We start from the raw sequence: 13,976 nt of genomic DNA, 5'->3' as shown, positions 1-13,976 counted from the left end.
TATATCTCGGGTGGTTCGCCACAAGATAATACAACCTTCTTCACCAAGTTTAAACTGACATACCCTTATAGCATGTGAATAAATTTATCTATATATATCTTTACTATATGATCAAAATGCTTATTTTCACTATTAGTTTATCAGATTATAGGACAGTTGTATAATAATATATTAAATATCATTACACTATCCTTATAAACATGTAATTTTGATACATTTTTAAATATGCACTTGTTAATTTTATTAAAAATATATGTAAAAATTGCATGCTCTAAAGACACGTCTAATAAACTATAGAGGAAAACTGTCTTGGCTTACAAAATCTAATGGTAGTTATAATATCGACAGCTCATTTGAGTGGAATTTACTCCAAAACAAATAGTTCTTCAGTGAAAAAGCCATGCATTTTGGAAAATAATCTTTTATGAAAAGTACGGGAATCAAATCCCAAAATATGCTACAATTAATTGCAAATGTTGTCTTCTCAGACCGGCTATTACGAATACGACCTACGAAATAGATGCTGACAAGGGTGTGGTTGATATCTCTCTTACTAAAAAAAAAATTAAAAAAATATTAACAAACAATTTTTAGCACAAAACTACTTTTTTAAAATAATACTTTTTGCACACTCTGTATATACACTAAAATTCAAAACTACTTATATCTTTAGAGTAATACTTTTTGCACACTTTGTGTAGTGTCCAGAATTTTTTTTTTTTTTATCCTTAAAATAAAATAAAATAAAATAAATATACAGTGTGCAAGAAGTACCACTCTTATCTTTATATCTCGTCAAAACATTTTTCCAACCAAAACACCAACATGACAAAGGGGTAAGTCGTTTTTTTTACTTCCTTCAAAAAGTGTCAAATGGGTGAATTGCTCATAAAAACCAGGAAGCCATTCCTCAAAACAATGTACACCATGGAAGCAGAGTCGCAACCCATTCTCATGCCTACAATCAGCACCACAGGCTGTTTACCTGCGAAAAACAGTGACCAGCTCAACGTAAGAAGAAAAAAAAGTTTTAAGAAATCCCAACACGGCCAAAAGGATTGATATCGATTGATTTTTTTTTAAAAAAAAATAAATCTAAGTTATCCTTTAATATGCCACAATAAATCTTTCCATAATCCCTCCGGCAATTCTTCCACCGTTTTTCCGCTGATCCACAACATTCTAATGCAGGATTAGGGTTGCTGGTCCTTTAGGACAAAATTTCCATCCCTTTGATGCGCTGGACCCAATTTTCATTGCCGCACAACCAGATTCTGCCATAGATGCTCCAGAATTATCACAGAATGTATGCTCTCCAAATATGCAGGTGATCAGTTCAAAGAATGAATACAGCTCAAGACCAATCTTTGATGAACAGGTGTCAAATTTAAACTGTATGGTTTTAAGGATTTAGTTTTCAGTTTCCAAACCGAAGTGTTCTTTCAGGATTCCTTTAGATGTCTTTCCGAAACCGTTTGCTACTTTTTCCATATCCTTGAGTTTCATGAGTTCCTGTTTTATCTGATTTACTCTACTCAAGACAGTATCCAGAAAGGTATACGAGTCTGCTGATGATGTGCGATGTGCCAGTTCAGACTTCAAATCAGACCGCTCTTTCTCGAGTTGCTGATACAAATTAAGAAGATAATTCTTCTGTGCATAAAGCATTTCCACTGCCATTTTATATTCAGACTCCTGTGATTTTTGCAGTGCTAGCAGAACATGGTCAATCTCATTCTCAAGCTTTAGAGACTCCAACCTAGGGTCAAAGGCTATGGATAAAGTGTGCTCTGAGCTTGTTCTGATATCCAAAGGGTCTTGGCCATTCGTAACTCCTAGAGCAGCATTTCCATGATCAAAGGCACCTGCTTGTAAACAGTATCCAGGCTCAGAGAGAGAAAGAATTGTTTAACAAACATCCGTAGCTATATTAACAATGTCACAGTGTGAAGTGACTTGATTCAAAGCAAAATCGAATAGAATTGTAATACTCAAGTCCCATATTAAAAAGATGTATAGTCCACATAAAGTAAGTGGTTTATAAAGACACTCATTGGTGCTTCAGAGCTAGGTTGTAACACTGTGATACTAGAGCACTCTATGATGTGGCCCTGATTGGGACATCAAGGGTTTTAAGGAGGAGTTTGTAACACCCCGATCCCATATTAGGAAGATGAGTAGTCCACATAAAGTGTGTGGCTTATAAGGACATCCATGGGTGCTAAGTCTCACATTGCTTACTTACTAGATGAAAGTGGACTTTATAAGTGATTATAGAAAAAGCTCTATGACTAGTCCTTTTGGGGTTATAGCGCAACTGTGACTAGCGCTTTTCCTGGGTTGTTACAAGAACTCTCCACATCCTTTGTTTTAGGTTGAGAGAGAGGTACATGTCTGCATTTATGATTCAACAAATTCCAGCACTGCCAAAGATGGCTTTCTAAAGATTCAACAGTGGTGAAACGCAAGTGGACCTGTTTAATTAAAAACAATTTGGAAAAACCTCCCATGTCCATTTCTTATACTTGTATGATAATGTGCCCAAATGAAAACCTTGATACAAAGTCAACGACTCAACAGTGAGGCAACCAATGTTAAGTTAATTGGTAAAGTTTGATGATTAATTTGAAATATCTAAAGTGGAAAATTACCTGAGGATATAGCCGAGACATTGTCTTCTACTTTCCAGATATCTTCAGGAGATGTCCCACTTTTAAGCTAATGTAAATATCAAACGGTCAGACTGCTGATTTTACACACCCTGAAAGAGGGCCAGGATAACTTCTGTAAAAGGAAGAAAGCTAAAACTTCAGCAACTAGATATCAATTTTACCTTTGCAATGGCCAATTCGAAGCGATTCAGTAACCACTTTGCAGTTGTTTTCTGTGAACCCCGCAAAATACAGACACCAACACTTAAAATCTTCTCTATCTCATCCCAAGAATCAATAGATTCACATGTTTGTAAAAGCCTTGTAGCATGTGAAACCAGATCTGTTCTTCCATCACAACGACGGCAATAGTACTCAGCGTCCAACCCAATGCTTCCTCCTACTGTCCCAGCCATGTAACACCGAAGAGCACAGTCTATGTGAGCAATATGCCCACATATATAACCCTCATCCACCACTGCTTCACATTTGATGTAACTGTAGCCTCCATAGTCTGAATTTAAAGTCTTGCTACATAAGATGCAACAACAAAAATGGCAGAACCGAGGTTCACTGCAGCAAAGATCACAGGGCATGTCTGCTAAAGGTGGGTTGTCTACTTGTTCCGAGATGCTGCTGCACATCTTATTTCCAGCCTTACAACCCCCTATGTCAGTCTGGGAATCAGACACATCGTATTCTGCTATCTCTTCAAGAGGTAAAGTAAATAAACTGCGCCTCCTACCTGTAACAGAGCAACATTGTTGGACAAGAAAAAAGGATGACAAGCATGAAACCTAGACATACAAATTTGCAATGATATGACTCAGAGCATTCGGCATCATTCTAGATATGCAGTCTCAACATTACAGCGTATATACTGATGAGAACTGAAGTAGCCTTAAATAATTACAGGTAACAAAGCATTTAAAACCACATAATATATAAAAAAATAATACTAGGCCTATGTCTGAAAGAACATAGTTAACAGTATGCTTAATCATTAAAGAGTCTAAATGAAGCTTCAATATCAATGTTAAGAAGACTTTGCAACTGTGCTAGACCAAAAACAAGCAATAAGGCAGTCAGACAATACAGGTGAAGATATCTGCACTATCATATTTGCTATCTAATTCGTTAAAAAGAGCTCCATGAACACTATTGAAAATCTGACAGTTCATTGACGTTGTACAGATATGCAAATGTATAGTGAATTGATAGCATAGCTTTCTGAGTACTTGCCCCACTCAACTATTCACTAAAGTTGATGTTCACAATAACCTAAACTAAAGAAAGTGTTAAGTTAATCAATATAGAGCATGAGCTTTTTAGCAAAAGCTTCATTTTTAAGTTTTTGCCAAAAGTACGTTTTGCCCTTTTTAGAGTAAAAAAGTCAAAGAAGTACTCTTGAAGCTTTTTGTTTGGCACAACTTTTTAGATACTAAAAGTACTTTTTAAGCTCTTTAACACAATCCCAAACAAGCTTATAGTCATAAGGAATAATGGGGAAAAACAAACTTTATTGGAATTTTGAAGAGTAGCTTGATGGCCTTTAAATTTCAATTAAGAAGAAATTGACACCACCAGTTCAATCCTTCGCTTTAGGGCGGTGATCTCATGAATTCAGTGTCAAGTATTTGTCGCCTAAAGAAATTGGTTGATAGAGAACCCATGGATCACGTTTATCTTCAGAAACCAGTGTTAACTAATGGATCCCAGTTCATAAAATCAAAAACACTAACTGCAAGGGGTTGGCTCAGTGGTAAGTCACTTAGCCTTAATGTCTCATGAAGCATCAGGCCTAAGTCTAAGGTTTGACCCCCCCTTGAGTACAAACAATTTCTTGGAGCCATGCTTGCGGGCAAAAGCCCAAGCTTTACCCGACCCTTGTGAAAGGGGCTCTTTGCACAGCGTCTCAGGGATCAAGTCGGGGTGACCCCAGATAACCCGAACCACCCGGTTATAAAAAAATAAAAAAAGTAAATAAATAAATAAAGCAATACTAATAAGATATGAACCACTAAATTGTTCCATGACATAGAAGAATGTACTTATGACAATATTTGTTCAGGGGAAAATGCAAAAGATAATCTATACATATGACAAGTTTAAACCAGAAATCTCAAGTTTACACAAACAATATAAGTGGAAAAGATTTTTTTTAAAATAGTTAATAATGGCTGACCATTTGATAATGCCGATTTCTCTGCCGGGATCTTCCAGCTAAATGAGGCAAAAAATGCATTAATGTCAGCACCAGGGAATGCTGTTCGGATATATCGTTCAACAGAAAGTTTGCTGGCAAAACCATTTTTCTTACGCGAGGAGTAATCGGAATGGCAAAGGCTGCTTGGAAGATACAGGTACCTATCCAAATAGTGTCCAGTACTGGCAACTCTCTTCCCCACCCTCCAAGTCCAGATGTCACCTGGATTAGGCCAATTTTCAGGAGCATATGGCAAACCATCACCAGACTCATCAGGTTGAACCAGCCTAAGATGAGAACCATTTTCCTCTGTACTTGGTGAGCTTCTATTACTTTCATCTGAAATATCAATCTCCATGATATATTTTTTTCAGTTAACAATTGGCTGCGGCTTCTGAGCTGCTCAATGCCATTTGGATATCATTAGCTACTAACAAAGCACAACAACCTAAAATATTTCAAAAATACAACGCCATTTTGAAGACTCTAAACCTTCCTGGTTCTGATTTATACTTCATAAAGAATGGACAATTAAAGCATGAACTCAAATGGTAAAATTACTTTACACATTGACTCATATTAATCAGCAAACACTAAATAAGCAACTTTCTCCTAAATAATCAACTATAAGGCACCGGAAGATAAGTGCAGTCACTGTCAACCAATCATAATTATGCACCCTCAAATTCAAAATGCATTCACAAAAAGATAATATGGAACTTCCTGGAATTCTAATATTATTTCACGTGTGCAGACACAAAAGTCCTGCTCCTCTCCTTAAACATAGTTTCTAGATTAGACAAGGCATACTAATAACTAAGGACCCATTAGGCATCCCAATAGCTAATTAAATTACCCCAGTTAACTTATAGAGCATCTTTTTGATAAGTAACTTATAGAGCATCTTTAAGAAGTAATCATCATGAATATGCCATATTTTGAAATCGCACCCATTCACATACTTGGCAGTAATAGAATCTTGAAATGGCAGCATATTACGAAATCATTAAATTGATCCCCCTAGCCTCAATTTTCTTCAAGTGGTCTTTATAATTGAAACATCCATCCGTTCAAATCCTATGTGAACCAAACAGATCCATGCAATTTACACGGACGACCAAACCAACCCTAGATTTCAAACAACAGGCACAAGTTCCTTCAATTCACTATTCACCCAAATGGATATGCTTCTACACGTTAAAAATGCATGTTCATTCACTTTTCTTTTCTTTTTTTTCCATGAAGAGCATTTTGTAGAACTCTTGGATTACAATTTCCTTTCTTTAGTATATTCTCAGCGAATGATATCAAACAAAAACGATTCCAGTATCGCTCCAAAAACTGCGAAAAGCTCGGATACACCACAACAAGCTCAGTGTGATCTACGGCCTGCTTAACAACGAAAAATGCTAAAACCGCCACATACATACCCACATTCTAATTACCTAAACCTAAAACATTGATTAATTCTCATTCCCATCAAATATTTCAAACATGATATATGCAAGTTAAAAACAAGAAGAAGAACAAGATTTGAAGCATCACCTGACACCAACAGTGTTCCTCAGATTCACAGCTCGAAGAGAAACTTAGGGTTTCCGATTACTATAAATTGCCTCGTCACCTGCGGAAGCGTAAGGTTGAACAGGAGAGCGACAGGAAATTAGTTTGCTGTTTCGGGAAAACAAAATTTCGAAGACAGGAATCGGAAATCCACGAGAGAGTGAACAAGCTGGTTAGGGTTAACGAAAGAGAATGGTCCGATTCGCGGAAAGAGAAGTGAAGTAAGAGAGAGCGGAATGGAAGCGAGACCCTGTATCGGCGTCGGAAACGAGAAAGCAAATAAATATATCGAAATTTTTTGTAAATTGTACCTGGAATTTTTATAAAAACTGATAGACAAAAGTCACAAAATATTACAAACAAAGATTTCTTTCAAGCTAAGTACTCAATAAAAATGACATACATCTCTTTGTATGGTCATGCTTCCCTATAATATTGAGACCCTTCTTGGGTGTCACTCGCTCGATGCATAAAATATTCAATTTGTTGTTTATATTTAAGGTATAGGTCTATTTATAGGTAAAGAGGTAAAGATCAACCTAGATTAGGTTTTCTACTCCTCGTTGACTTAGGAATGTAATCAAAGTTCTATTTGGACTCCAATTCCTTAATAGACGTAGGATCTGATCCGAATCTTCGGGGTGATCCCAAATCTTCAAGGATCAAATTTAGACTTGGAGTCTTATCCCAATTCTACTGGGAATAGGACTGTTACTGGATTTATTGGACCTAAATTCCCAAGACATGCTTGTCTCGAGCTTTGGCTAAATGAGCTGACTCTCGATCTTGGGATGTTTGCATTATTGGGACTTAATCAGAATATATCTCATATCGCGTATTCTCGAGAATAGCCTTTACAGGGATGACTACTTAGTGTTTATTTTCCGGGATAGGACTACTCGGGAGTCTGGCAGTCTCGGCTTTTCAGCCGTCGATTCTCCTTGGGACAGTATTGACCTAAAGGCTCATGATTCTTTAGATGAGCCGGTCTGAATGGAAATTATTTCCAACAACATGCTTTTTTTTAATTGCAATGACAAAGTTTGAAGAAAAATGTATTTTTAATAAAATTTCATCAAACTTTGTCCTTACAATTAAAAAAAGCATGTACTTCTCAGAGCATTCCTAGTAGCCTCATCAAATTGTACTCATCAAAGTAGCTAAAAATCACTTTTCTCTATTCAGGTGAGCTACTTTTTTAAAATTATCTCAGCAGCCTCACCATTTTAACTATTTACTATCATTATTCCATTTAAATAATATTTCTTTATTCTTTCTCTATTTAATCTTTTTAATCTTTTTACAAATAATCATTCATGTCCATGAAATAAGGACATTATCGTGTGAGAGAGATGGGAGATGGGAGAAGAAAATGAGAGAAAAAAGGAAAAAAGTGTGCCGATCATGTGAGAGAGAAAGGTGAAACAAAATTGGTGAGTGAATATTACTCATCAGAATTGATGAGTAATTTCATTCATCAAAACTTTTTGGTTAAAATGCTGAGGCTGTTGTGAGTGATTTTTTAGTATTTTTATCAAATTGGTTCATCAAAATAACTAAAAAGCTATTTTGATGAGGCTATTAGGAATGCTCTGAAAATATAAAAACACACGTCATTTTTATAGATTAGGTTGAAAGAACTTCCTCCAACCTAGATTTGAGGAAAATTTTGTCCAAATATTATTATGTCCTTTTCATTAACAATTTTTTTTTTTTTTTAAAAAAAAAAAAAGCCCGTCGGCTACTCCCTCACGAGCTCACAAAGGAGAAATTATACAAGACAATTGGTTGACAATAGGCCATATACCCATACTAGAGTGGGCAATTGGCTAATATATGGTCATGTACTCCAAAACACCCTTTGTCGGGAAGCCATTAAAACAAGACAGATGGCCAAAACAAGGCCATGAGCTCCGTGTCAAAATTATTAAGTGATAGGCCACCTCATAAGGAACAAGAAGATCATTAATTCCTTAATGGTATGAGAAATCCAACAACCTAATATGGGCGTCCAAAATTAACCACGAAATTATGATCGCCATTTGAAGACAGCGAATAGAGCATTCCCAGCATCTACCCAACAACTTTTTCTAAATGTAGGGAACAAAACCACTTTTTGTTTCTCTAAACAAAAACGCTCCACAATAACTTCTCTTTATCTTAAGGGGTAATTACATTTTCCTCCATAAACTACTTGTCATTGTTAACATGCCACCATGAACTGGCACATCAACCAAAAGAGAGAATGCAACTACTATTTTTGTACATTTACCCTCGTTCCGTTAGTCAAATTCGTGAAAAGACTCAAATATCTTAATTCAAGTTTCAAATTTACATATAATACCTTAAAATTAAACAATTAAAAAAAAAAGAAAAAGAAAAAGAAAAGAGAGTGGGTGACTGAGCAAACCAATAGTGTCCAAAACATAAAAGGCCAATCGGTGCAAATCTGCCATCAAAGCTCAAAAACGCCATCAATGGCAATCACAACAGAAGAGGAATACCAAAAACGGAAAAGGCCAACCAGTGCCAACCTATGCAAATCTGCCATTAGAGCTCAAAAACCCCATTAATGGCGATCACAACTGAAGAGGCAGACCAAAAACAGAAAAGGCCAATCGGTGCCAACCTATGCAAATCTGCCATCACTGCTCAAAAACCCCATCAATGGAGATCATAACCGAAGAGGAAGACCAAAAACTGAAAAGGCCAACTAGTGCCAACCTATGTAAATATGTCATCAAAGCTCAAAATCCCCATCAATGGCGATCACAACCGAAGAGGAAGACCAAACTCAATCTCCAATACCTTAATCAACTCGCACCCACCAAAAACCCTCCGATCCGTGAAACCCCTAATTAGCTCAAAGAAATGATTGAGAGGGGGACCTTTAACCATCCCCCCTCACCCCATTTTGTATAAAAAATTCAATTTTATTTAAAAAGTGCATTTTTTTTTTTTATTGTTTTGTTTTTTCTTTTTGAATAAAATTGAATTTTTTATACAAAAAGGGGTGAGGGGGGACGGTTAAAAGTCCCCCCTCAATCATTTCTCATCAACTCAAAGGGCTAGGGCTCCTGCCTCTCGATGTTGACGACGTGGACCACCTGATAAGCAAGCCTGGGGTTCTCTTTTCTGCAAGATGATGATCTCTAGAAACCAACGGTGAGGTTTTTGCTGGAGATCTAGATAAGGGTTAAGGTTTTGGAGGGCAAGGCAGCAACTCTATCGTCTGTGGTTCCATGGTCCCTGAGTTGGCAAGCCGATGAGGCGAAAATCAGAAATTTGGGGAGGAGAGAGAGAGAGAGAGCGAGCATTTCCGAGCTGAGAACTAGAGGGGAGAGACGTTGAAGATACAATGGGAGAGAGAAAATGAATTTTGTGAATAATCAAAGGAATGGGAAAGCTATAGTGCTACCCAATGCATTGGGTAGCATTATAGCATTCCCAAGGAATAGAAAAATATATGGTGACTGTTGTGGGTGACTTTTTATGACTTTCTTGGTAGTTTTCATAAATTTAAAGAACAGTACCCTTATAAAGTGACTGCTGTGAATACTTATGCCCAATATTGCCATTTGCCTCTTCCCATCATTCATGAAAAAATCAAACAATAGAGCTAAATTAAGAGGGATGGTCTCTGACAAGCAAGAAGAGCCAATGCCAACCCAACATGCAAACCCTAGCCAGATATTGGAGGATAGAATCCATTGGAAAGTGGAAAGGGACACACTAGATCCAAAAGCTCATATTTGTGCAAGTTAAAGTAAGAGTCCTTTCAAATTTAAGAAGGTCACGTGATCAGCTTTCCAAAAGACTATGGATGTATCAACAAGGGGATAAGAACAGGACGGCGCCTCTCCCTTTATACAAACAAACATTGAAAGAGGAGAAGGCTCCACATCAACACAACAAACGATGATCGAAATCAACTTTTACTAAATCAACTTTTGCTGATGATACAACAACTATGAACCAAGTCCATGAGTTGTCTCATGAAGAAAAAAAAAAAAGAAACGACATTGTGATTTGGTTGGTATAAATGCGATCGAGAATGACTCTTGAAATGCCATAGAGAGCACGCATAATGTAGCTGGACACAATGGCAGTTCTCGCAAAGTGTCTGCAGTTAGAGGTGGGCACAACAAAAGCTAAGGCAAATTATGCTCGTTGATTTATGTTGATGTCAATTTTTTCGCGATGACGTAGCATCATCAAAGCCGTCTTCTCGTCCACGTGCTGAACTGCAAGACAACAAACACCCACCGGGGATTGGCTGGCGAAGCCTCTTCCGACGATCAAGTCAGTCAAGTGTCTGTATAAAGAAGAGAGAGAGAGCTTGAAAGAATAATAGATCCCTCTGTTAAAATAACTTAGATACTCCCTTTTATATCACGTACCTGTGCACATTCCCTTTTTTGTCCCCCCTTTTATGAAGAGAAAGCCTTGTCATAATAAATATCTAGTCACTTCCCCTGTCCCCCTGTCAGGCACAGTATTCTAGGCATACATTTGATACATATATATCTGACTTGAATTAATTGTGCCAATAAATGAAGACTGAGATGTCCGGCCATGGCCCAAAGTCTGAGACTTAAAGTTCACCCCAGGGACCAGCCCAAAGGGGCTGGTCTGATCCAACCAATTATAGGGGATAAATATTTCCCTAACAATTTATATTTTAGATAATGATATTTTACTACACCAAAAAAATAAAAAAGATAATGATGTTTTACCATATTGGTATTCTTTATTGGCATCACATAAATTCCATTATTAAATATTATTGTGCAATTATAATTAAGAACTTTATAAAGTATCACTTTTAATAAATCAATTGCGAATAAAATGTCACTTATCTATTTGGAAAATGTTTGAGAGATTATAGTTTTTACTATAATTTCCTTACAAATTAACATAATAATTCATAATTAATAAAAGGAAAGAGTGTATGGTTAACAAATTAGTCATTAAACTAATTAAATCCACAACTCAACTTTTTTTTTTTTAATCATTTAATCAATTATGGAGGTTAATTGGTTACTATCTAATTATTCGAGTACAATATAACTTTTATGCATATATCGTACGATCGATCTTGTTTTAAAACTGTATTTGATAGGCACGAAGGCAATGAATCATAAGGCTTGTTTGTCAAGCAACAATACAGAACAGCATAATGCTGTTACTGTTCACGCACTTTTTTTTCTTCATTTTTTTTATATTTTTTACTATTCATCAACATCAAAATATTCTCACTTTTTATATCACATTAATAATTTTTTATTACTATTCAAATAAAAAAATTAACTACAATACAAATTTTTTTCACTTTTTTATACAAATTCTTTTTATTTTATATTACATCATCACTTTTTACTAATTCTAAAACTAATAACTCATTATTCTGTTTTGTTATGTTTTTTGCTAAACAAGCCCATATTTATGTAGAATAGAAGAAGAATTTTAGATTTCTTATAAACCCGTGTTTTATAAAAGATATCAGGTACAACACTCACCAAGCACCAGTGGTCTAGTGGTAGAATAGTACCCTGCCACGGTACAGACCCGGGTTCGATTCCCGGCTGGTGCAACGAGGAGCTGTGATGAGTTCTGCGCTCCTGTGATGGTTGGGTCCATCACCTTCATCTGATCCTCAGATGAAAACACGCGCTTCTGAGCTCTCTTTTTGCGCCCACAAATTAATGTTGAGTCCTCCTCCGACCAATAGGCAGTAGGAATATCTCTTTTTTGCCAAGACAGTTAATCTCATCAACCTTGCATTTTCTCTTTAACGCCTTTTCACCTTTTTTTTTTTTTTGATAATCTTTTCAACTTTTCATTCATTAGATTAATGAAGGTTTATGTGAATTCCTTTCAAGCCTCTATGTTGCCACTCACACATATATGCATGCATGAGATTTCCGCCGTTGGCTACTCTTCTATTCGTATATGTTAAATTATCGTTTATCTTAAAAGTTTAAGTCGATAGAAAATATTAAATTTAATTTATATTTTAACATTAATTTCTCCTTACACGCGTGTGAGTTCAAACTTCTTTTAACAAATGAGGCTTAACACGTGAAATATTTAATTAAAATTAGAAGTAATCGTTGATAGAGATAAGGTTCAAACTCGGGCCCTTTGCTTTGATACTATACGTATTAAATCGCCACTTATCCTAAAAAACTTAAGCCGATAAAGAATGATAAATTTAATATTTTAGTTTATATTCTAAAGGGACAACTTCACAAAAGGGTATCGAATTATAACACGTTTTGACGGAAGGATACTAAACTAGCAAACCTGTCAAATTCGGGGTTTTAACTATCAAAATGAGCCTCAGAAGGGCATTTCACCTGTTCTTGTTGTTAAAATGTGACGGAAGTCGATTCACGTGACTTCCACGTGACTTTTCTAATGCCTTTTGCCCGTTTTGCCCCTGGCTTCAACCAATAAATCACGTAGCATCCCACCAAAGCTTTCAGAACAAAAAAGACGCACGAACTGATTCACATTTTTTAAATTTCTCCTCTTCCTCGTCCATGGCCTTTCTTCAACCTTTCCTTCTTCTTGTTCTCCACATGCCTCTACACTTGTTCAACCTATATCCATCCACGAGTGTATTGATCCGACGGTCCCAAAAAACTCTGTCCATCTTAGAAGACTTGTACTAGTCCCCAGCTGACCACCGCTATTTATACGTGTATACCCGCACATTGATCACTTCAGCTACCCATTCTTCATCTTCATCTTCAGCTTCAGCTATATATATTAACAATGTACTGGTATAGAAATCAGATCAATGGGAAACAAGAAGTCATGATAGGGTACTCAGATTCCGAAAAAGATGTTGGTCGTCTCTCTGCGGCTTGGCAGTTATATAAGGCTCAAGAAGAGCTAATAAAGATGGCTAAGCAATATGGAGTTAAGTTTACAATGTTCAATGGTCGTGGAGGACAGTTGGTAGGGGAGGAGGGCCCACCCATCTTACTATACTATCTCAATCACCTATGTATCATGCATGCACAGATATATTGATGTTCTCGACCAAAATCGTTTCGTTTACGAGATAGTAGAAGATGAGTTCATCTTGATTGTTGCTTCTTCTTTTGGAGCCGGACGCAGCAAATATCTAAAGTTTATCTCAGAAAGCTGCGGATAAACATGAAATGTACCTCATAGGCCATGTACATCCCCATAAACATCTCACTCCCTCCACAAGTATCACCCATCGTTGCAGCACACCATCACCGTTTCTTGTCCTTTTGCACCCAGGTAAGGGTTAGGTTCCCGCTTTCCCTTTCGCTTATCTTGAGCGCTAGCTATGACCAGAGAGCAGCCACAGGTAACCAATCAGAGACTTCTTTCTAAGAATATATAAAATCCTTTATTTTTAGCTTTAAGGCTCTTGGTAGTTGGTAGGTGGTTTGGTCGGCAATATTAGAGGGAAATAGATGCTTTGTTCTCCTCTATTTTACCAAATGGAAACAGAGGCCACCATTGCATCCATTGTAGAGCTGAATAAAATATACATACATGTGGGTAGTCCACGT

At 36.7% G+C, this 13,976-nt stretch overlaps 1 protein-coding gene and 2 non-coding genes across 4 annotated transcripts; 2 read left to right on the top strand and 1 right to left on the bottom strand.

Moving 5' to 3' along the window:
• Positions 1 to 867: 867 nt before the first annotated feature.
• On the bottom strand, positions 868 to 6,775 carry LOC133882608 (uncharacterized). Of its 2 annotated transcripts, none has more exons than XM_062321826.1 (5): positions 6,403 to 6,775; positions 4,837 to 5,251; positions 2,834 to 3,396; positions 2,652 to 2,718; positions 868 to 1,865 (listed from the first exon to the last, which is right to left on the bottom strand). In XM_062321826.1, exons 2-5 carry the CDS (start codon positions 5,213 to 5,215, stop codon positions 1,411 to 1,413), a joined length of 1,464 nt encoding a protein of 487 aa, XP_062177810.1. In that variant the 5' UTR covers positions 5,216 to 5,251; positions 6,403 to 6,775; the 3' UTR covers positions 868 to 1,410. The 2 variants fall into 2 exon arrangements, with proteins under 2 accessions (XP_062177810.1, XP_062177803.1); XM_062321819.1 differs by having other exon boundaries at positions 4,837 to 5,256; positions 6,403 to 6,774.
• A 5,167-nt stretch (positions 6,776 to 11,942) lies between these two features.
• TRNAG-GCC (transfer RNA glycine (anticodon GCC)) lies at positions 11,943 to 12,013 on the top strand. The gene has a single exon. It is a non-coding gene; the product is annotated as a tRNA-Gly (tRNA).
• Positions 12,014 to 12,018: 5 nt separating this feature from the next.
• Positions 12,019 to 12,104, top strand: LOC133859036 (small nucleolar RNA snoR114). Its single transcript, XR_009898702.1, has one exon. It is a non-coding gene; the product is annotated as a small nucleolar RNA snoR114 (small nucleolar RNA).
• Positions 12,105 to 13,976: the final 1,872 nt, after the last annotated feature.

The sequence above is a fragment of the Alnus glutinosa genome, chromosome 1 (assembly GCF_958979055.1).
Source record: "Alnus glutinosa chromosome 1, dhAlnGlut1.1, whole genome shotgun sequence".
Lineage (NCBI taxonomy): Eukaryota > Viridiplantae > Streptophyta > Magnoliopsida > Fagales > Betulaceae > Alnus > Alnus glutinosa.
The sequence above is the reverse complement of the archived record's forward strand: the minus strand, read 5'-3'. Positions and strand labels throughout refer to the sequence as shown.

Bases quoted from the DNA above. Each gene is read 5' to 3' on its own strand.
- LOC133882608 (XM_062321826.1), bottom strand. From the start codon at position 5,215: ATGGAGATTGATATTTCAGATGAAAGTAATAGAAGCTCACCAAGTACA. The intron at 3,397-4,836 runs GTCAGCCATTAT...GCTCTGTTACAG, and splicing joins GAAATCGGCATTATCAAATG to GTAGGAGGCGCAGTTTATTT. The intron at 1,866-2,651 runs GTAATTTTCCAC...GTTTACAAGCAG, and splicing joins TGTCTCGGCTATATCCTCAG to GTGCCTTTGATCATGGAAAT.